At 42.5% G+C, this 21,941-nt stretch overlaps 1 protein-coding gene across 3 annotated transcripts in view; it reads right to left on the reverse strand.

Annotated features, from left to right (window-relative positions):
* Positions 1-350: 350 nt before the first annotated feature.
* LOC121541082 (ras-related protein Rab-28-like) overlaps positions 351-21,941 on the reverse strand; it is a 45,558-nt gene continuing 23,967 nt past the window's right edge. The window contains exons 5-8 of one of the 3 annotated variants that reach the window (XM_041850083.1): positions 8,479-8,582; positions 8,253-8,330; positions 2,682-2,780; positions 1,693-1,777 (exon numbers count right to left, since the gene is read on the reverse strand). In XM_041850083.1, coding sequence (XP_041706017.1) covers positions 2,688-2,780; positions 8,253-8,330; positions 8,479-8,582 — 275 coding nt within the window. In that variant the 3' untranslated portion in view covers positions 1,693-1,777; positions 2,682-2,687. Of the gene's footprint in view, positions 1,778-2,681; positions 2,781-7,606; positions 8,331-8,478; positions 8,583-21,941 lie in introns of those variants that run through there. The other 2 variants (XM_041850078.2, XM_041850074.1) reach the window with 2 other exon arrangements.

The raw sequence follows: 21,941 nt of genomic DNA on the forward strand, positions 1-21,941 counted from the left end.
ACAGCAAGGTTTATACAAATCTCTGCTGTTGAAAACGAAATGTTAGTCTAAAAGAAATGTGCGATAATGTCTAGATGCTTTTTTAGTGGATATCAAGTTTATAAATTGCCTGGCTGGGCTGATGAGACAGTGGATTGCGCAGTCAGAAGGAACAGAGTAAATAGGCATTTTACATCATAGATTTAGCCGGTGGTAACTTGTGGAATAGACACCGGCTGGAATGCGGTTTTAACCAATCAGCATTCAGGATTAGACCCACCCGTTGTATAACAGTCATTATAAACCGGGTGGTTCGAGCTCTGAAAGCTGATTGGCTGAAAGCCGTGGTGTATCAGACCATATACCACGGGTATAAGATTTTAAAAAATTTTACTGTTCTAATTACGTTGGTAACCAGTTTATAAAAGCAATAAGGCACCTCGGGGTTTGCGGTATATGACCAAGGGCTGTAGCCAGGCACTCCGTGTTGCATCGTGCTTTAGAACAGCCCTTAGCCGTGGGTATATTGGCCATATACCACACCCCCTCTGGCCTTATTGCTTAATCGTACATCTGTATATCAATGAAGCAGCCCCTTCTTTCTTCACCACTCTCTGCCCCCAAATAGCTCCTTGCCCCAACAACCTACCCAAGCCCATCCCACCACTCCTGTTTCAGCACTGGGAGCAGTGGGAGAGGGGGTAGTGGGAGGTGTAGACAGTACCACTTAGAGCGATTAAACTAATCCTGATATCTAAGCATACAGATATCGGATCTTAATTTGATCTCACACAGCAGGAAAATAATCCTGCAGCAACAGGAAATGTTAATTGCTATGTGATTATAATTAATGGACATTTTTTGTAGGGGTTGATACATTTTTCCTTAGGGCAAATTTAGTCTGAAAGTGGAAAATACTAACTTTAGAAGCCTTTTTATATGTCGAATACACTACACTACCGTGCAGGAAAATTCCTGCAACAACAGGATGATCAAATAAAGATATGGCATCTGTATACACAACAGCAGAGGGAAAACACATTCTATCCTTAAAAATACAGTTTGAAACACAGTGGTTTATGTATTCTTTTCTGGTACAGATACCAACTTCATATCTATATACAATCAAATGGTCCTTTAAAGAATAAGAGACAATGAAGACAGTAGAAAAAATATGCCAAAAGAGTAACAGTTTCTCAAAAATAAAATAAATATTGACAAACGTGTTCAAACTGCTAAAAAAGTGGAGGTCCCATTTCCTTTCAGCATAACTTAATGTTTAAACAGGAGTATGCTGTAGCCAAAGCTGATTACTACTCAAAAAATTATTCATGAAAATATATTAAATGTACTGAAACCAGGAATAAACTGTGGGGTCCCTGTAAATATACATACTGGACATACAGAGAGATTCTCATATATTAATCTTCAAATATGCAGTACTTGGTCCGATGACCCTGAAAACCTTTTAAAAAAGGAAATACTGATATACAGCCTTTCTGAAGACTTGTGCGTTGAGAGAGAGAAGGGAGGAATCAGTGTGTGTGTGTACAGCAGGTGTGTGCGTACAGCAGAAAGAACCAGGCCAGCTCAATTCCCCAGCTCTGGCTATGGGCCAGTGTGTTGGGGCAGCCTGCTGGTCAGAGGCCCTCACTGCTGTATTCAGTTTGTGGAGGGGCAAGAGGGAAGGTGGAGGGAGAGGGAGTCACTGCACCACACACATGGAGCTGCGCGGGGGGTTGACTGTCCTCGTCACAGGCTCTTGACTGTAGTTCACGATATCTGCCTTCACCACGCGCTATGGAGACACACATACATAAAGAGAGGTATGAGAAAGTTGCCTCCACACTAGAAAATCCCTCTGATTTATTCACAAATTATACAATTTAAGATTAAATTACCTAACTGATACTACTAAATATTTGCCATTTGTTCCGGCATAGTCCAGAAATCTATATGGACCACTTAAAGTAGATCCCAGGTCTTCCTTCCCAGGCCCCAGACCTTACTTGTATAACTCAAATACATTTAATTTGTCACATTCAGAAAAACATGTAAACTGAAGTATACAAGTTAATGGATGAATGTTGTGGTAAAAATAAAGATGGAAAATCTGCTCTACAGTAAAGATCTGATCTACGGTAAAGATCTGCTCTACAGTAAAGATCTGATCTACAGTAAAGATCTGATCTACAGTAAAGACCTACAGTAAAGATCTACTCTACAGTCTTTTTGCAGATGCATCCAGCTCAAAGTCAATCACGAGCTTAGAAACAGGTCAGACAAAGGTCAGTCTGACACAAACTATGTCTGGGGGCCAAGCCCACTTCTCTGGATCACACTGATGCAGCAAACTAAAAGAGTCAGAATTCCTGGCAACATCTTCTATATGTGGCATCTCATTTTGCTTTTATCAGTGATGTCACATACAATTAGTTGGAGTAATATATTTTTTGTGCCAAACTACTGTAAGCCCAACCAACCTAAGATTTTCTTGGTTAACGTTAATTATCAAACCTTTCTTCTTGAATTACAAACTAACTAATAACTAACTCAATTCCCACAATTAAAATACAATGAAAACAGCTACCATTACCACCACAACCACTTTATAAGATGCTTTAATTGTGTTTTTACACCAGGCACTAATAGATATATTTCAGGAGATAAATACATCTATGTGTGACTGTGTGTAAACATACTTCCAACTATTGAACAGAACAGATTTTGCTCTGATTGGTCTCTTGTCTAATGGGGGCTTCGTCCTGAGGGTAGTCCACCAGCTCAGCTTTCACGATCCTCTGAGCAGCACAACACACCACCACACCAGCAGAGAGATGGAGGGATGGAAGGAGACAAAACCCAGCAGGAGAGAGGGATAGAAAAGGAGGTGCGTGGGCAGAGGAGGTGAGGTATGGAATGAAAGGAGAGAGAAGACAGGAAGGGGAAAAAAAGATGCAGACGGGGGGTACAGTTGGTTGGAATGGAGGACAGGGAGAGGTGAAGACAGGGTCGTGGAGGTGACAGGGAGAGAAATGAGAAAGAAACACGTGACAAATGGATTTAACAGAAGAACATACTAATGAGAAGTTCCCAGGTTTACACAGTCCATGGACAAAATACATTTGTGAAACATTTTGCCATGTACAAATGAAGAACACTCATGTATTATAATACTCCCAGCCTGATATGAATTGTGTGTGCCAAATATTGGTTTATCCATTCAATAAAGATCTGGGAGTGAGACTTTAATTTTTTTTAAGTTTAAGCCACTAGTCTGCACTTTATTAACTGTTTTTGGGTGTGCATTCTCAGCTCCTCATCTACTAACATTTTACCATGCCAAGTTTTAAATCAACCATTAGATCTTCATTGAGGAAAGGTATAAAGGTCCCCCCCATGTCCATGTAATCTTATGAATTATGATCTAAAAGGCTAAACTGATTCTAGATCAGCAGTTCTTCTCCGAGAAGCTTCATGAATACGGGTCCTGGATATTGAGTAACAGTAACTGGACGGACGGGTTCTGAACTTACAGTTAAACCTCAGACCTGGATTGGGGAGCCAGCAAAAAGCAGAGATCGTGGTTGTAACCCAGGCACTGGTTGGCCATTCTGATTAACGAGCTGCCGATGCCTGGGGTCGGACCCTGTGAGTGATCAGTGGCCCCAGTATCTGATCTTCCAGACAAGGGACCATGATGGAGTGGGCTCCCAGGCCGATAAGATCTTGTCAGGGGCCCTGACCCCCATGTACAGCTCTCTAAACCTGACAGCTGATAATCAGGCTTTTCTGCCCCCCAACAATAACCTGGAGCTGCCCTTGACCTCCTTCCCCAAATCCATTTGCCTACCAATCAGAACATCACTTCTCTCATTGATAGCACTGCACAGCAACAAAGTAGAAAAACAGACAGATTTTGGGCAGACTTATTTTTTCTCCAGTGAATGTTGAGGCCTTCAACTACTGTAGCCTAGAAACCTGACCCATTCTCTATCCAAGATGAAGATACACCATTGAAGTAGGATAGTCTTCACTAAAATATTACTTATTTTATGTAGAAAAAAAATCTTGCATCCCTGAAGTGACCCATGGAAGCCATAGATTACGTCTCTGTGACAGGCAGATCAGGTCAGACTAGGGCTATGGCGGTCATTAAATTGTGTCAGACGGTTATTGTCATGCAAAAGACTGCCGGTCTCACGGTAATTGACCGTTAATAAACAAACATGTTTAGCATCTCCAGGCCTCCACTCATACAAGCCACATACAAGTAGCTGATGCACGCCTTTGGAACATCTACATTTAAAAAAACGTTGAATAAATCAATTGAATATAAACCATCACAATAAATCCATTATTTATTTTAGGCAGGTCTAAAGAAACATTATGATATGAAGAAAATGTATTTCAGAACAGAATATGAGTTGGCCTACTGTATGTTATCTGACTATGCTCCATGCCATAGGCTGTAGGCTTGCTCATTAGGTGACAAGATATGCTTATAAGTCCCAGGCCATTATTTTATATTATATGATTTTATAGTAAAAATAATATATTTGAACTTAGCTGAATAAAACAGAAAGGATATTTTCCCATTCCGGAGCGACTGCGCATATGAAGTGGGTATGTTGAGCATAAAAGTGATCATTTGAAACAGGTCCTATACGCTAGATTTAGAGTTATTTGGCAACTTTAGTTGTAAATGATACAAACCTTAGAATGTCAAAACATATATGGGCTGCATGATGCGACTATAGGCTATTGATGATTTGAGAAAGTCTGTTAGTTTTTCAATCATGCCAGGTAGGCTACTCCGGTTTTATAGCGGAGCATGCGCTTAATATGAGCAACCATCAAAACTCTGCATTCACACGGGATTACATATAGAAATGTCTGGGCTTATAAGAACATTTATTTCACTCCACACATTAACCACTGTTTGAGGAGAACGCTGCGCGACAGCGCACTTGAGAAAGGAATGAAGGAGAGAGAGGAGGAGATGGAAACGCACGGTGGTGAGATATTCTGTAGCTAAAAGGTCATGTGTCAGCCTATTAATTATAAAAAAAATTAAAAAAATGCCCCATTACTAGGCTCTTCAAAATCAAATACAAATTCACTATAATTGTAGGCTAACTCTGTAGGTTCTCTCCCACTCATGGACAGACATTTTGGAGTGTAGCATAAGGTAACCAGTCCATCCAGTATGCATAATAATACAGTCCACACTCAAAGGCGATTACTATAATTTGTTTAATTTTGGAGTATAGGCTAGACCAATTATGTACCAAAGACATCTTAAATCAGTTTTTTAAATGTTTTTCTGCTGTGCGTAATATGTGGTAGGCTATGAATTGTATAATGGCACAATCATTTTAATTCCTTTTTTTCCCCCGGCTCATAAGCCTATGCGTATGCATAAGCTCTAATACAGTATGTGTATGGGCGTTTTGAATTAATCATCACCTTAGAAAGCGCTGTCCATTTTGTTGTGTTAGGCTTTGAAACAACATCCACAACCACCATGTTTTCCACTCAGTTTCAACCTGTTGTTAAACTTCTTTCTTCAAATTGATCGATTACAGTGAGGTGAGTTTTAAAAGCACGATACTGTTTTGATAAGTGTTTGATGTGATTTTCGATTGCATTTGCATTAATGTCAGCGTGGTTAGAAGGACAATAGAGTACTGAGTACCAGGTCATTAGTAACCTGACGGTCGTTAATGAATTAGGTACTACCAACACATGTCCAGAGTGCATAAAAGGAGATTACCGTGACTCAACGGTCACGTCGAATTTTACTGCGGTCATGACTCATGACTGCTGGTGTGGCGGTAATACGGTCACCTCAACAGCCCTAGATCAGACCACTCATCCAGCTTGTTTAGCTTGGATTAAAGCACTTGGGTTTATTGAGGTAGCTATCATGGGAGGTGACGGAGGGGAGCGGAGATGGACACCTTCATTAGCCTGTCTGTTGACAGCAAAAAGGCAGGGTGGGGGTGGAAGTGTGTTTGAGAGTCGTCTCCTAGCCTTCGCTCCCTTGGTCCTCTCCCTTCTCTGGAGGTCCTGACCTCCCCATAGCCCCAGCCTCATCAGCCACTCTCTAGCCAGCGTGGCACCGACCAGTCATATCACAAGCAGGATGAATGCCTCTGTGGGAGGTGCCCTGAGTAATCCCACCTCTGTCACCAGTGACGGGGCCACCTGGTCTGGCTGGTTCGCAGAGGCCGAGCTCGGAGGGAGATAAACTCAATAAATCAGAGAACGCATCCTAACCTTCCCACCCTACACCGCCAACCTCTTGACCTCTTGCTTCACGCACGATTGGGCTCTAACGTCGTCAATGTGGCTGTATTTACAGATGGACAGTCACAGGTACAGCATCACTGTGACCTGGCACACTCTGTTTGACCTCGTGTACATGCGTGTGATTATATGAAACCGTCCAAACAATGTCGACATGACTTGAGGGGCTGCTACATCATTTCCTAAAATGCAATGATTACATCAAGTTTGTGACTCTACAAACTTGTTGGATGCATTTGCTGCTTGTTTTGGTTGTGTTTCAGATTATTTTGTGCCCAATAGAAATGAATGTTAAATAATGTAGTGTGTCATTTTGGAGTCACTTTTATTATAAAAAAGAATATTCTAAAGACTTCTACATTCATGTGGATGCTACCATGATTACGGATAATCCTGAATGAATCGTTAATAATGATGAATGAGAAAGTTACAGACACACAAATATCATACCCCAAGACATGCTAACCTCTCACCATTACAATAACGGGAGGTTAGCATTTTCTTTGGGAGGGGGGTATGATATTTGTGCGTCTGTAACTTTCTCATTCATCATTATTAACGATTCATTCAGGATTATCCGTAATCATGGTAGCATCCACATTAATGTAGAAGTCTTTAGAAATATATTTTATTCTTATTTACAATAAAAAGTTACTCCAAATGTAAAATGACACAATACATTATTTACCATTCATTTCTATAGGGCACAAAATAATCTGAAACACAGCCAAAACAAACAGCAAATGAATCCAACAAATGTGTATAGTCGCAAGCTTGATGTAGTCATTGCAACACCCACCCGTAGTATGCGCTCCAGCAGGTATATCTCACTGGTCATCCCCAAAGCCAATACCTCCTTTGGCCGCCATTCCTTCCAGTTCTCTGCTGCCAATGACTGGAACGAACTGCAAAAATCTCTGAAGCTGGAGACTCTTATCTCCCTCACTAACTTTAAGCATCAGTTGTCAGAGCACCTTACCGATCACTGCACCTGTACACAGCCCATCTGAAATGTTTTCTCATTTGCACCCCAGTATCTCTATTTGCACATCATCTTTTGCACATCTATCATTCCAGTGTTAATACTACATTGTAATTATTTTGCACTATGGCCTATTTATTGCCTTACCTCCATAACTTGCTACATTTGCACACACTGTATATATATTTTCTGTTGTATTTTTGACTTTATGTTTTGTTTATCCCATATGTAACTCTGTGTTGTTGTTTTTTTATCGCACTGCATTGCTTTATCTTGGCCAGGTCGCAGTTGTAAATGAGAACTTGTTCTCAACTGGCTTACCTGGTTAAATAAAGGTGAAATAAAATAAATAAATAAATTGCGTGCTATGAATTAGGGACCAAATAATTAACTTTCGACTACTTTGTAATTATTGTAATTTCTAAACGGTTCACCCGATACGGATGAGAAATACCCTAAAATTAAAGCTGATAGTCTGCTCTTTAACCTCATAGTCATTGTATCATTTCAAATCCAAACTGCTGGAGTACAGAGCCAAAACAAACAAAACAAAAATCACTGTTCCAATACTTTTGGAGCTCACTGTAAGTTAGCCATGTTATGAATACAACTCTCATCTGCTGCCGACATCAGGATACAATTTGAGAGCACTAGTTATCTCCAGAAGTGGTTAGTAACTTTGGCTGCATGCTGACACACTACAACCTTCATTTTACCAGGTTCCTGTGATTGAAATGATCGTAATGAAAGTCCACCACAACATAAAAAGGGTCTCCTGATTAGCAAGGGGTAGTCTGTGTTTAATTTCATTGTGTATTAAAAAACACATTTTGAGATCACTGTGAGGGGATTTCGCCAGTGGTTAGAAGGGGGAATGCTGTCTGAGGTTGCAACAGTAACCAAGGCGGGCGGGGCTTAGCGAAGGGTCAATTCTCTCTGGGAAATGTGAGATAAAAGGCCTAATGAAGACCTGGATCACCTGGGACTGCTCCAGCTCCGCTTTGTTGAGCTTCACCCCCAGAATCTCTGCAGCCACTCTCTGGAATGCCAGGAACACCTGAAGGGAAAGCAGGGCAGCAAAGGAGGAGAGATGAGCAGGAATACAGACTACATCTTCTTCACAGCAAAACATCAGTATTTCCGGATTTGAAAAAGATTGTGCGTGTGTGCCACTTTGATGTGATTTACTGGGTAAACCGACTCACCGAGTCTCCAGACTTGGCTGATACGAACTGACTGATGAGGCTGTTCTCTTGGCAGAAGCGCTGGTGTTTGTCAACCTTCACCGTCCTCATATGCTCAAGGTCGACTGTGGACAAAATGTCAGCAAATTACACAGATAGCAAGATTGACTTGACACAAGGTTATACTGTACAGAGACAGGGCGAACCTCATATCTGGACTTGCACAGAAAAGATAAGGTTTACACCAGCTCAAGATAGACTCAGGATCTGCCTGATATAGATAACTGGCAACATACTTCAATTATTGTGTGTCACGTTCAGTTAAGGCACCTTTTTCAGAAATATATTTTGAGAAGATCCTTTCGGAGGAGGAAGTGATAAATTCAGAGACCCCTGGCCTCCATTTCCAGGTGTGATTAGCCTACAGCTCAGTGTCACACATTCCATAACTCAGGCCTGGTACAGTTACACCCTGAAGCCATGCACCTTTATATCTACCTCTACATGAACCAAGTCAAAAGAGCCCAGCTGTGGCTCTTCAAACACAATACATGGATGACCAAAGACTTCAGGCTACCCCGAAGTATGGGTGTCTGCCGAGAGAAAGCCATGACATATCATGTAATGACATATTGAATTAAATCAGGCCTTTAAGGTGCACACATGGGCCTATAACCTAGGTGTGTGATTACGGCATGCGCACAATGACAGAGCCTTCCTTTCTAGCCACTGTGCCTGCGTCTCTGTGCATTCAAGTCTGGTGCAGTGATACCAGGCGTTTCACTTTTCCCCTTCCTCAATACGGGGTCACACCAAGGTCACAAGGGAAGGTCACCTGGGGGTCTCGCTGCTGAAAGCAATAGCTTCCCTCTTTATTTCTGGCTTTGTGTGACAAGGCGGCCACGCCCGGTATCTGGTGCATACGTGTCTATGGGAGCTGTAGGAGGTAGTAAGCTACTGTACGGTGTTGCATTTCTCCGCCGCCCCCCCCCCCAAGTTTAGCTCAGCTCTTTGTGTGAAGCTTCATTCAAGCTGTCAATGTTTTCTGCCGTTCTCATGCCACTTGGTTTAGGTGTGTGTGTGCGCGCAGGGTTGTAATCTGATTACAAAAAAACTATAACTATAATCCGTTACATTACCAGCAAAATTATTTTAATCAGATTACAGACACTTTTGAAAAACTAGATGATTACTTCTAGGATTACTTTTAAATTCAGAAAGGATGTTGGTGAAAAAAATACAGTACATTAACACCTTTCTGTTTTCACAATGACATTCAATTCAGCATTGAAAAAATACGCAAGTTTAACTTTGTTCCACCTGAGTCTGACCACAAGTCAGAGACCACTATGATGACACACTAAATGAGTTTGATGGATCCTTTTCGTCTTCTTCTAATGCCTCTTAAGGGGAAAGTAATCCAAAAGTAACAGAAAGTAATCAGATTACGTTACTGAGTTTCCAAATCCAAAAGTTAATGTTACAATTTTGGACAGGTAACTAGTTGGTAACTTACACGTACAACATTTAGAAAGTAACCTACCCAACCCTGTGTGTGTGTTCTAAAGAGCAATGTAAACAGTGTCCTCCAGTATCATAAATAACAACATTGTAGGTCATAGTGACCCAAATATAAAAGGCCAGTCACCATCCATAGCAACACATAGCAATCCATAGCAACACATAGCCATCCATAGCCATTTCCAAGAGAAAGGCACATTTTCTACAGTGTTTTGTCATTTTTATGTCATGTGAATCCTTCTAAGAATGTTGACGCCACATAACTTGGAAAAGGTAATTGTATATGTGATGACATATGAGTCTGGAATGTACACAAACCTTTCTAGTCCCCCTGGACACACACACACAGTCACCAATTACGCTACAGACCAAAGCAGGTTGTCGCGTCTCTCCGCACGCATAAACATGGCTGTCTAGTAGGCGTCAGCACGTTATTAATTCCCGTCACTAAGAGCGGAGGTACCCTGCATGCTACCAGAAGTAAACGGTGCTAATCCTTTGGATCCTGAACACTTGGGAAGGGTTATCAATCATCTGTCAGAGTCAGATTAGGCAACATTAACAGAATGGTGCCGGGGAGTGGCAGAGTGGCAGGACACTAAGTAAACCGGACCATGGGGAGAAGTGAAGATGAAGCAATTAAACCTATTGACTAAGGTTTCTCTGTGCTGTGATGACTGACAGGGAATACAAGGAAAAACTATCCTTGTTGTCTTCCATTGTTGTATAGTCATACATGTGACAGTTAACACTCTTCGACCTGTTATGGAGGAAAATAAAAAGATGTGTTCAAATAATGAACATATCCCTAGAAATACTAGAAGCACATGATTTGCAATAACAATAAAAAAGGCTGGCTAGGCTAACCAGTGATGCTTTTGGTAAGCTATTATGCATGTAAGGACAACAGTGTTTCCCCTATATTCATTTCGCAGCGGTGGCCCACTGCTGCTAAATTGTGGCCGCATTTTTTGTCAATATATATTTTTCTGCCAAGACGCGCTTTTAAATGGATAGTCGTTGGCTCAATGACTGGAAGTCTATGGAAACAGCTAGCATGTTCCCATAGACTTGTTCACCCCCCACCCCACTAGTATCAATGAACCCCCCCCAATACACAAAATGTTTCTTTCAAAAAACCTGCTCCATATTTACTAAAGACTAACTAACGTATAGAATTTGTGACCCAATCCTAAGACATGGGAGAGTAGGCATGTGTTATTTTGCTCTGGCAGTCGCAGGGAGAGTTAGGTTATCACATTCCCTCACAGGAATACCAGAGAACAATCCTGACCCAGAGACTCAAAGTGCCTCCCTAATGAAAATAAACATGGGCTATGTATACATTTGAATTATAAATTGGACAATTAATTATATTTTCATGCATGCCGAGAGAAGACTTAATAAAGTGCAGTAAATGACTACACATAAAGTATAAAACAATACTGTATTTAATAATATAGGAATGCAATGATTGATATGTTAAGGCATAAATTCATCTTTCTTTCGTTAAAATTGCCAAAAATAATAAATGTTTTCAATCTTGTGAGGACTACCAATGACAACGAGTACAAATTTAGAACAGCAAATACAGTTTAAAATTGCCAAAAACCACAACTTCTCTCCCAAACAGATTCTAGCTTCATGTGTCATCGGTCTGTGGACACTGAGCGCAAGAAAAGCCTACAGTTACGGTGTTTCTTTTTTTAACCTGTGTTAATGTAGCCATTTCCACTTATCAGGTTGAAACGATCTTCCTGGCTGATCTGGTTTCTCTCCATTCCTGACAAACTGTATGTCAAGTTAACTACCCCCAGGAAGTGACTGCAAACACGAAATCAACTGTTTAGGCCTCCTAGCACATAGAGATAGCAGAATGGATCATCACTCGTCAAGACCGATGACTCCACCTAACCCCAGTCACCATGAGTGTTTACTTTAAAAGCCAGTCGTCATTGTGGTGAATCTCAGAACATTTAGAGAGACAAATACTTTGTAAGAAATCATGTTAGGTCAGAGCCAAAGGGAGAAATATAAATGATAAGGAAATATGCTCGGACTGGTTTTAACCTCTGGAGTCGGCTGTGTCCAAGTAATACAATGAAGGGACTTTAGAAAGTCAAGTTAGTTAGCAGCCTATAGGCTAAACATTAGAGAAATGTAATCTACCTCCCTCATTAGTAGATTTGGGGCAACACAATGAGTGTGTATACTAGTTTTCTTCTGATAAACAATACAATTTGGTCAGTCAAGACATTAAGACAGTATTCAGATTTGTAATAGGCTTATTCATTTCACACATTCCCACTAACAAAGGTGTATCACTTCACAGGAGACAGTGAGTGTAGTGCTGCGTGGTCCCCGGCGTCATGGCTTTTTAAAAACACACAGTGATAGCACAGGGACTCGTTGCACTGTTCCACTGCGTCTACTGCTGGGGACCAAGTGGAACATTTAATCGAGCGAGTAACTGCCAGCGAATAAACTTGACATAACACAGTTAATCGCCACCAGCCTCATTTAAACCAAACAACTGTTGGAGCATTGGGGAGGGTTGGGAAAATGACTTGAGGGGGGTCTGGGGGGGTCATACACCCCTAGTGAAAGCTGCAGGGTTTAATAAAACCAGAGGGGATACCTCTCACTTCCAACATTACCTCACTGTGCCTTGCAGACCGATCAGTAGGGGGTTTCCGTTCCCTTCAATATCATCCACAAATTGACATTGAGCTACTACCCTTCATGCTGGATTTTGAGAGTTGTCTCTACTCCGAGGGTGTATCGAACCGAGCCATAGTCACACCCAGACCACAATCTCCCACAGTCCTTGGTGGTCTCAGCAACTTTCCTCTTCAGGCTTACTCTGTATCCACTGGAAGAAGACAAGAACAGGCTGAATCTTCAATCTATCTTCTCCCAAATCTATACTGTCCTCCCCTCACACCTGTACTATTATAATGACTTATGCTCTATTATGGTGTATAATATGCCATTACTATGATGGGTGACAGAGGCCTGATATCAAAGCACTAGGCAGCTTTATTCATCCTCCCTTTTGTTGGCATAGGGAATGAAGGAGGTACCCTGGAATACGGACCACCGGCACACCCATTATGGCAGATGTGCAGCTCAATAAAACAGTTCAACTCAACAGTCCACAGCATGGCCAACTGCTGGGTTTTGACCTCATGGGTCATGTTCAGTAGGGCACACCGTAGCAATTTATTTTGTCACGGTTCGTATTGGACAAGTTCAAATGCCTCCCCGTTTCAAAATATTTCCTTCCTACTGAACACAATCAGTGGATTATGGATGTGTACTGGACTGATGCCAAAATAAGAGACAGAGGTGTTCAGCTGAGAAGACACCAACGCCATCCTCTAGTAATGTGTCTGAGACAGGCCCATGACATCATGAAAGGATTCTGCTGCAGCTGCACTTTTTCATGGGATTTATTTTCTCTCCAAATGTGATATAGAACCCAGGTTAATAGCAAGTGACATTTTATTTACTGTTAAACGTACTGTTACTAGACATATGGAAAACTTCTACAAATCTCACAAACGTATTACAGAGAGCCTTCTCAGCGTAATGTTTAATGGCTTTCGGCATTGATTGTGCTTTTTGTGCATGAAGTGGCCTGTAAAATTAAACTGTAACTTGAAATCATGCAGCACAGTTAACAGATTAATACCCTACTGGTTTACGTGACATGAGCACAGCTTATAAAAAGCGCGGAGCTTTGGTGCGTTGAAATATGCACGAAGAACAACATGAACATATCATAAATGTCATGCCATAATTCACCAATCAAAACAGGATAACACGGCCACTGTTTGGCTCCACCAACAAACAGCAATGCTTTATCCTATCCCTCCTCGGCAAACTCCTGCTAATCATTCTACCATTTTCATATTTTGAGGGAGTGAAGTGTTAAGGCCCGTTTTAGGAGTTTGCTTTAAATCAAATCAAACTTTATTTACCGTGAAATGCTTACTTACAAGCCGTTAACCAACAATGCAGTTCAAGAAAGAGTTAAGAAAATATTTATGAAATAAACTAAAGTAACACAATAAAATAACAATAACGAGGCTATATACAGGGGGTACCGGTACCAAGTCAATGTGTGGGGGTACAGGTTAGTCGAGGTAATTTGTACATGTAGGTAGGGGTAAAGTGACTATACAGTGAGGGAAAAAAGTATTTGATCCCCTGCTGATTTTGTACGTTCGCCCACTGACAAAGAAATGATCAGTCTATAATTTTAATGGTAGGTTTATTTGAACAGTGAGAGACTGAATAACAAAAAAAAAATCCAGAAAAACGCATGTCAAAAATGTTATAAATTGATTTGCATTTTAAATGAGGGAAATAAGTATCTCAATCAGAAAGATTTCTGGCTCCCAGGTGTCTTTTATACAGGTAACGAGCTGAGATTAGGAGCACACTCTTAAAGGGAGTGCTCCTAATCTCAGCTTGTTACCTGTATATATGACACCTGTCAACAGAAGCAATCAATCAATCAGATTCCAAACTCTCCACCATGGCCAAGACCAAAGAGCTCTCCAAGGATGTCAGGGACAAGATTGTAGACCTACACAAGGCTGGAATGGGCTACAAGACCATCGCCAAGCAGGTTGGTGAGGAGGTGACAACAGTTGGTGCGATTATTCGCAAATGGAAGAAACACAAAAGACCTGTCAATCTCCCTCGGCCTGGGGCTCCATGCAAGATCTCAACTCGTGGAGTTGCAATGATCATGAGAACGGTGAGGAATCAGCCCAGAACTACACGGGAGGATCTTGTCAATGATCTCAAGGCAGCTGGGACCATAGTCACCAAGAAAACAATTGGTAACACACCATGCCGTGAAGGACTGAAATCCTGCAGCACCCGCAAGGTCCCCCTGTTCAAGAAAGCACATATACAGGCCCTTCTGAAGTTTGCCAATGAACATCTGAATGATTCAGAGGAGAACTGGGTGAAAGTGTTGATGAGACCAAATTCGAGCTCTTTGGCATCAACTCAACTCGCCGTGTTTGGAGGAGGAGGAATGCTGCCTATGACCCCAAGAACACCATCCCCACCGTCAAACATGGAGGTGGAAACATTATGCTTTGGGGGTGTTTTTCTGCTAAGGGGACAGGACAATTTCACTGCATCAAAGGGACGATGGAAGGGGCCATGTACCGTCAAACCTTGGGTGAGAACCTCCTTCAATCAGCCAGGGCATTGAAAATGGGTCGTGGATGGGTATTCCAGTATGACAATGACCCAAAACACACGGCCAAGGTAACAAAGGAGTGGCTCAAGAAGAAGCACATTAAGGTCCTAGAGTGGCCTAGCCAGTCTCCAGAACTGGATTTTTTTGTTGTTATTCTGTCTCTCACTGTTCAAAGAAACCTATCATTAAAATTATAGACTGATCATGTCTTTGTCAGTGGGCAAACGTACAAAATCAGCAGAAGATCAAATACTTTTTTTCCCTCACTGTACATAGATAATAGACAGCGGGTAAAGCTGTCATCAAGGCAAAGGGTGGCTATTTGAAGATTCTCAAATATAAAATATACTTTTTTTGTTTGCTACATGATTCCATATGTGTTATTTCATAGTTTTGATGTCTTCACTATTATTCTACAATGTCAAAAATTGTAAAAAGAAAGAAAAACCTTGAATGAGTAGGTATGTCCAAACTTTTGACTGGTAGTGTAGGCATTACAGACTCGGTCAGGGAGAGGTTGAAAATGTCAGTGAAGACACTTGCCAGTTGGTCCGCACATGCTTTGAGTACACTTCCTGGTAATCCGTCTGACCCCGCGGCTTTGTGAATGTTGACCTGTTTAAAGGTCTTGCTCACATCGGCTACCGAGAGCGTTATCACACAGTCGTCCGGAACAGCTGGTGCTCTCATGCATGCTTCAGTGTTGCTTGCCTCGAAACGAGCATAAAAGGCATTTAGCCTGTCTGGTAGGCTCGCGTCACTGGGCAGCTCGCGGCTGGGTTTCCCTTTGTAGTCCGTAATAGTTTTCAAGCCCTGCCACATTCGACGAGCGTCAGAGCCGGTGTAGTAGGATTAAATCTTAATCCTGTATTGACGCTTTGCCTGTTTGATGGTTCGTCTGAGGGCGTAGCGGGATTTCTTATAAGCGTCCGGATTAGTGTCCCGCTCCTTGAAAGCGGCAGCTCTAGCCTTTAGCTCGATGTGGATGTTGCCTGTAATCCATGGCTTCTGGTTGGGATATGTACGTATGGTCACTGTGGGGACGACGTCGTCGATGCACTTATTGATGAAGCTGATGACTGAGGTGGTATACTCCTCAATGCCATTGGATGAATCCCGGAACATATTCTAGTCTGTGCTAGCAAAACAGTCCTGTAGCGTAGCATCCACGTCATCTGACCACTTCTGTATTGAGCGAGTCACTGGTACTTCCTGCTTTAGTTTTTGCTTGTAAGCAGGAATCAGGAGGATGGAATGATGGTCAGATTTGCCAAATGGAGGGCGAGGGAGAGCTTTGTATGCGTCTCTGTGTGTGGAGTAAAGGTGGTCTAGAGTTTTTTTCCCTGTGGTTGCACATGTGACATGCTGGTAGAAATGAGGTAAAACGGATTTAAGTTTGCCTGCATTAAAGTACCCGGCCAGTAGGAGCGCCGCTTCTGGATGAGCATTTTCTTGTTTGCTTATGGCCTTATACAGCTCGTTGAGTACGGTCTTAGTGCCAGCATCGGTTTGTGGTGGTAAATAGACGGCTACAAATAATATAGATGAGAACTCTCTTGGTAGATAGTGTGGTCTACAGCTTATCATAAGGTACTCTACCTCAGGCGAGCAATACCTCGAGACTTCTTTAATATTAGACATCGCGCACCAGCTGTTATTGACAAATAGACACACACCCCTGCCCCCTCGTCTTACCAGACATAGCTTCTCTGTCCTGCCGATGCATGGAAAATCCAGCCAGCTCTATATTATCCGTGTCGTCGTTCAGCCACGACTCGGTGAAACATAAGATATTACAGTTTTTAATGTCCCGTTGGTAGGATATTCTTGATTGTAGATCCTCCATTTTGTTTTCCAATGATTGCACGTTGGCCAATAGAACGGATGGTAGTGGAGGTTTACTCACTCGCCTACGAATTCTCAGAAGGCAGCCCAACACCCGCCCCATTTTTCTCTGTCTTTTCTTCACGCTAATTATGGGGATTTGGGCTCGTTCCCGAGAAAGCTGTATTTCCTTCGCATCGGACTTGTTAAATAAAAAATATTTGTCCAGTTCGAGGTGAGTAATTGCTGTTCTGATGTCCAGAAGTTATTTTCGGTCATAAGAGACGATAGCAGCAACATTATGTACACAATAAGTAAAAAAATAAGTTACAAACAACGCAGAAAAACTTATAAAATAGCACAGATGGTTAGGAGCCCGTAAAAATGGCAGCCATCTCCTCCAGTGCCATTAGAATTATTATGTCAGTCTTGCCTCTGGAACACGCATGCATTCATTCAGAAGCCATGCAGTAACCAGGGCTTGGGATACCTAAACGCTACTTTAGTGCATTTTTATAGGGCCTAAACAGTCTGGGTATTGTTTAGTTCTGGAGGAATAGGGAAAAATACTACATTTGATGTTACCAAACGTTAGTATGTCAATGAAATACTGTTTATGAAAAAGTATGATTTTTTTTGGCTAAAGAAGTACATCTATGGTAATGTCGACAGGCCTACACATTTTAGTGCACCATATTGCCATTTTGTGAAGCCACGTGTTTGATTAGCTTGCTGTCTTTATCGGGAGCTCATCAAAAGCGAGAACCAAATCTCAGATATTCAGTATCACCTCCATTTATAATGTTTCATTTTCAATCGTGATTTCATAGTTATCAAAATCTTACATTCATTGAGGGGCCAAAGGACTGAATCTGAGTCAAGTAAAATAAGTGTTTCATATCAAAGTCAGTAACCTCAAATAGCGAACAGTAATTTGTGTCAAAGAAGTACAGTAAGACGTGTGAGTGACTCAGCACTGCTATTATTATTATTATTATTATTATTATTATTATTATTATGATAATGATGATGGAGGTATCAAGAGAGCGTGCAGGCCAATGAGGCGTTGCAGCCTGATGTCGTCAGGGTGAGCGTCAGGGTGAGTGTCAGGGTGAGTGTCAGGGGGAGTGGGGCCGTGATGGAACCCATGGGAAGGGAGGAGGGGTCCTGACAGAGACAGAGCGCTCTTTGTGCTTTGGCGCCCCAGCCCCGGTGGCCTGAAACGGTCCAGGACCGTCAGGGGACCAGCTTTCCTCCAGGTCAGAAGTGTTCTGTCGACAGCTCATTGATCACAGCTCATCTTGTCACCCGACCATTCCTCCCAAAACACATGTGTGGACACACACGCACACATCCCGCTCGTACACACCCGTCTCACACTTTCAAACATAATCAGCTTCTCTACAGTGGCCCGTAAAACAACATTGAGCGTGGTCTTACTCCCCTGTGAGTGGGTGTAAAAACTGTAAAGTGGCCAGCGGTAGCCGGGACAGTGGAGCTGGGGGCGGACTGGGGAGTGTGAGGTTGTCACTGCCACAGTAAAACATGGGGGCGGCGGGCCTAGCCGGCTGGGTTACCGGGCTCCGAGGACTCGTGAAAGTGAACAAAAGGCCCAGTTCTGAGCAAACCGCACAAGACGCTGCCCGGGGTTTCACTGGCCAGGTCCTCGGAGTTCTCATGTCGCAGTTAAACTAAGTGGGCTTTTATGGGCGAGCTGTAATACTCTGCACTATGAGCCATAATAATCATACAGGCCACTAGGAGCCTTCATAATAACACACATCCCATCCCCATTAGCCAGTGTTTCCCAGTACCCCCAACAGCACACATTTTTGTTGTAGCCCCGGACAAAAACACCTGATTCAACTTGCCATAAGCCGTCATAATCATACAGTTTACCCATGAGGCATCATTCATTAAAGCTGTCATAAACTCCCAAGTTAAGCCACAGCAGGTGTATTTTGTGGCTTTTGGCCAATGTGTTCTAATGATCTAAAGTCGCTCTGTTGCTACTGCCTGTAAACACACAGTCTAGTTCAAAGTGAATGATGGCAGGCCCGTGTGACAAATTGATTATTTGCATATTGGCCTACTGTAGCTCTGATTGGCTATGGCGCACCGGTCTGTGTAGAGTCCGGTCCTGGACAAGACAGATGGTTTTATTTACTGCAGTGTCTATTAAATTGTCCAAATGCACGGCCGCGTTCCCACTCTATATTGCTATAGAATTTTCACTAATGCCTTAGTATAAGTAATTCCCCAACATTCTACGAAAGTATCTAAGTGCTCATGTAAAAATAAAAGGCATAATATTCTTCTGGGGGTATATATGAATAGGTTTTAATAAGATTTCATGTTGGTAAAGCGCTGTCAGTTCCACTTTAAAGATTGAAACGTAACATTGCAAAATAAGAACGAAGGAGATGCTTCCCATCCCACTCCCAAATAACAGCCAAAAGCTTAAGATTAGGCTTTATTAAAGTGATGCTAGCGAATCCAAAGCAGCCTCGGCAAGTATCCTGTGCTGTATAAGCTTAGTCCAGGCATTCCTCCATATCAATGTTGTGGAGAAACCCAAGGAATAAAGCGCAGTTTGACCGTGATGATGGTTCCAGGCTGCCGTCGGGTCAGGTGGCTAAGCTGTGCTGCGTTGTGCAACTTAAATGGCCCATGACTTACCACACAAGAAGGCATCCGAAGACTGATCATCTACTGCACGTGCAACAATATTTGCTTTATGGATGGCTAAAATGAATGAGGACTTTTCATTTTACTGCAGGCTCGGGACGGAGTAGGAGAGATGAGTGTACAGGCATGTTTTCAATGGCCGCCATTTTTCCATTGGGTGCCTGGCTGGCTTATCTGCAACAAAGTGCTAAACCTTCCCATTCATCCTCAGCCTCCCACTGCGTCATAGTAACCTGAATCTCTAATTATCACACAGATAATTATTTTGCGCCAAGAGGGCCTGCTGCTTTAGCTAATGTGGTCGTGCTTCAGATTCGATACAATAAACATCCAATCCGGCCAGTGTTTCCCTTTAATAAAATGGAAGGAAGAAAAACAACAGGAAACGCTGGACTTGGTGTATACTGTAAACATTCCTAATCTTTACCCAAGCATGCACCATCCCTTACCGGGATCTATAGACTGTATATATAATGTTTTACAGTGTCGAACCTGCGGTCACCCTCCCTGCAGCGCTACACAGACACTGCTGACGTGTACATCTCCTATATCTGGGGGGGGTTGAAGGACTGGGCTTTTGTCCCACCACATGTCTATTGTGGCTAAACCGTTCCCTCTGGGGCAATTAGGGCCTTTTAGTTTGTTGTAAGAGGACCTAAGTACGAGCGGGCCAAGCCAGGAAAAACATTTCTGAGCTAAACCAAAAACAGAAGCGCATTGAGCTCCTCCGGGCTCCTGGACTTCTGAGCATCTCTATTAAGAAATGTGCAGGCCTACACAGAACAGACAGGAACTGTGGCAGCTTTACTGGGGCAGGGGGTTGAGGGGAGTGGAGAGGAGGAGGGGGAGGCCTCCACCCTGGGCCTTGCCAAGAGGGCAAACAACTCCGTCCGGACAATGTTGGTGGAGGAGAGACATGTTATACGAGAACCGAGTTTAGAGATGTTATACAGATGTAGGATCTTCATTTGAGCCAGTTTGATACAGCAGGAAAATAATCCTGCAGCAACAGGAAATGTGAATTATTAAGTGGATTTTTTTTTTTTTAGGGGTTTATAACGTTTTCGCAAGGGAAAATAAAGTCTCAAATCTCAAAATGGAAATTACAAACTTCAGAAGCTTGTATTGCAGGAAAGCAAACCTGCAACAGGGTGATCAAATTAAGATCCTACATCTGTACAATAACCAAGTTTTGAGAAATAGGCATTTGCGTTTTCACATAGCCGAATGGGCGGCAGTGAAGAAGAGTGTGATGGGTAACAGTACGTGGAAAGGTTTGCCGTACCATGTAGAAGGTAAACACGCATGTTGTTTGACACACAGAGCCAATGAAGACATTACTGTAAAAGGCAGGGAAAGTGAACATGTTAGTTCAAACTTCCGAAAGATAGTGTGTAAGTACAGGGCTAAGTGTGTGACTGAAAGAAAGAGATTGTGTGTGTGAGAGAGAGAGAAGGAAAAAAAGCAAGGGACAGTCTCTTGGTGCAGGTCTTATCTCCCATGGAGAGCCAGCGTGGATCTGGAACATGTCCCATGGCGAGAAAGCATGGATCTGGAACATTTCCCATGGCGAGCCAGCGTGGATCTGGAACATTTCCCATGGCGAGCCAGCGTGGATCTGCCGAGCTGAAAAGCGTCAGAACCTCCGTGCTAAAAGGCATGAGTGATGAGGAGGGGTTAAGAGAACTGAACCCATTTAAGTCACCCAAATAAGGGCTGTGGGAGCCCATGATGGATGCCCCCAGAGCTCCTAAGGGATAGTGATACCGAAAGGGAAAGGGAATGCGGGGGTAGCAGGGGTCCAGTGGTCCCCTCTTAATAAAAACAAATTGGCTTGATAAACTGCAGAATGAAAAGAGGGTGCACAGTTCCAATGTCAGCATAAACATGCCACTTGTTAAATACATTCGATAAATTATTCAGGTAATGACCCAAACACAGTATTTCAAGGTTTTAAAGGGATAGTTCAGTGATTTTGCATATTAAGATCATTTGTTTCCTTACCTTGAAAGCAGTCTATGGACAAGGAGTGACTGCAATCCACACTTTGGTTTTGTTCAACTGGCCAACGCAAACAATTAGCAACATTAGCATTTTGGGATAAATTCCTCATGTAAATCAATCTGCAACGTTTAGCACGTATCAAATGTCATGCAATAATCACCTCTTAAATGGATTGGGTTACTCAATTAATTGGTTTAAATTATTTTAAGATTATTTATTTTGG

The sequence above is a fragment of the Coregonus clupeaformis genome, chromosome 3, assembly GCF_020615455.1.
Source record: "Coregonus clupeaformis isolate EN_2021a chromosome 3, ASM2061545v1, whole genome shotgun sequence".
Classification (NCBI taxonomy): domain Eukaryota; kingdom Metazoa; phylum Chordata; class Actinopteri; order Salmoniformes; family Salmonidae; genus Coregonus; species Coregonus clupeaformis.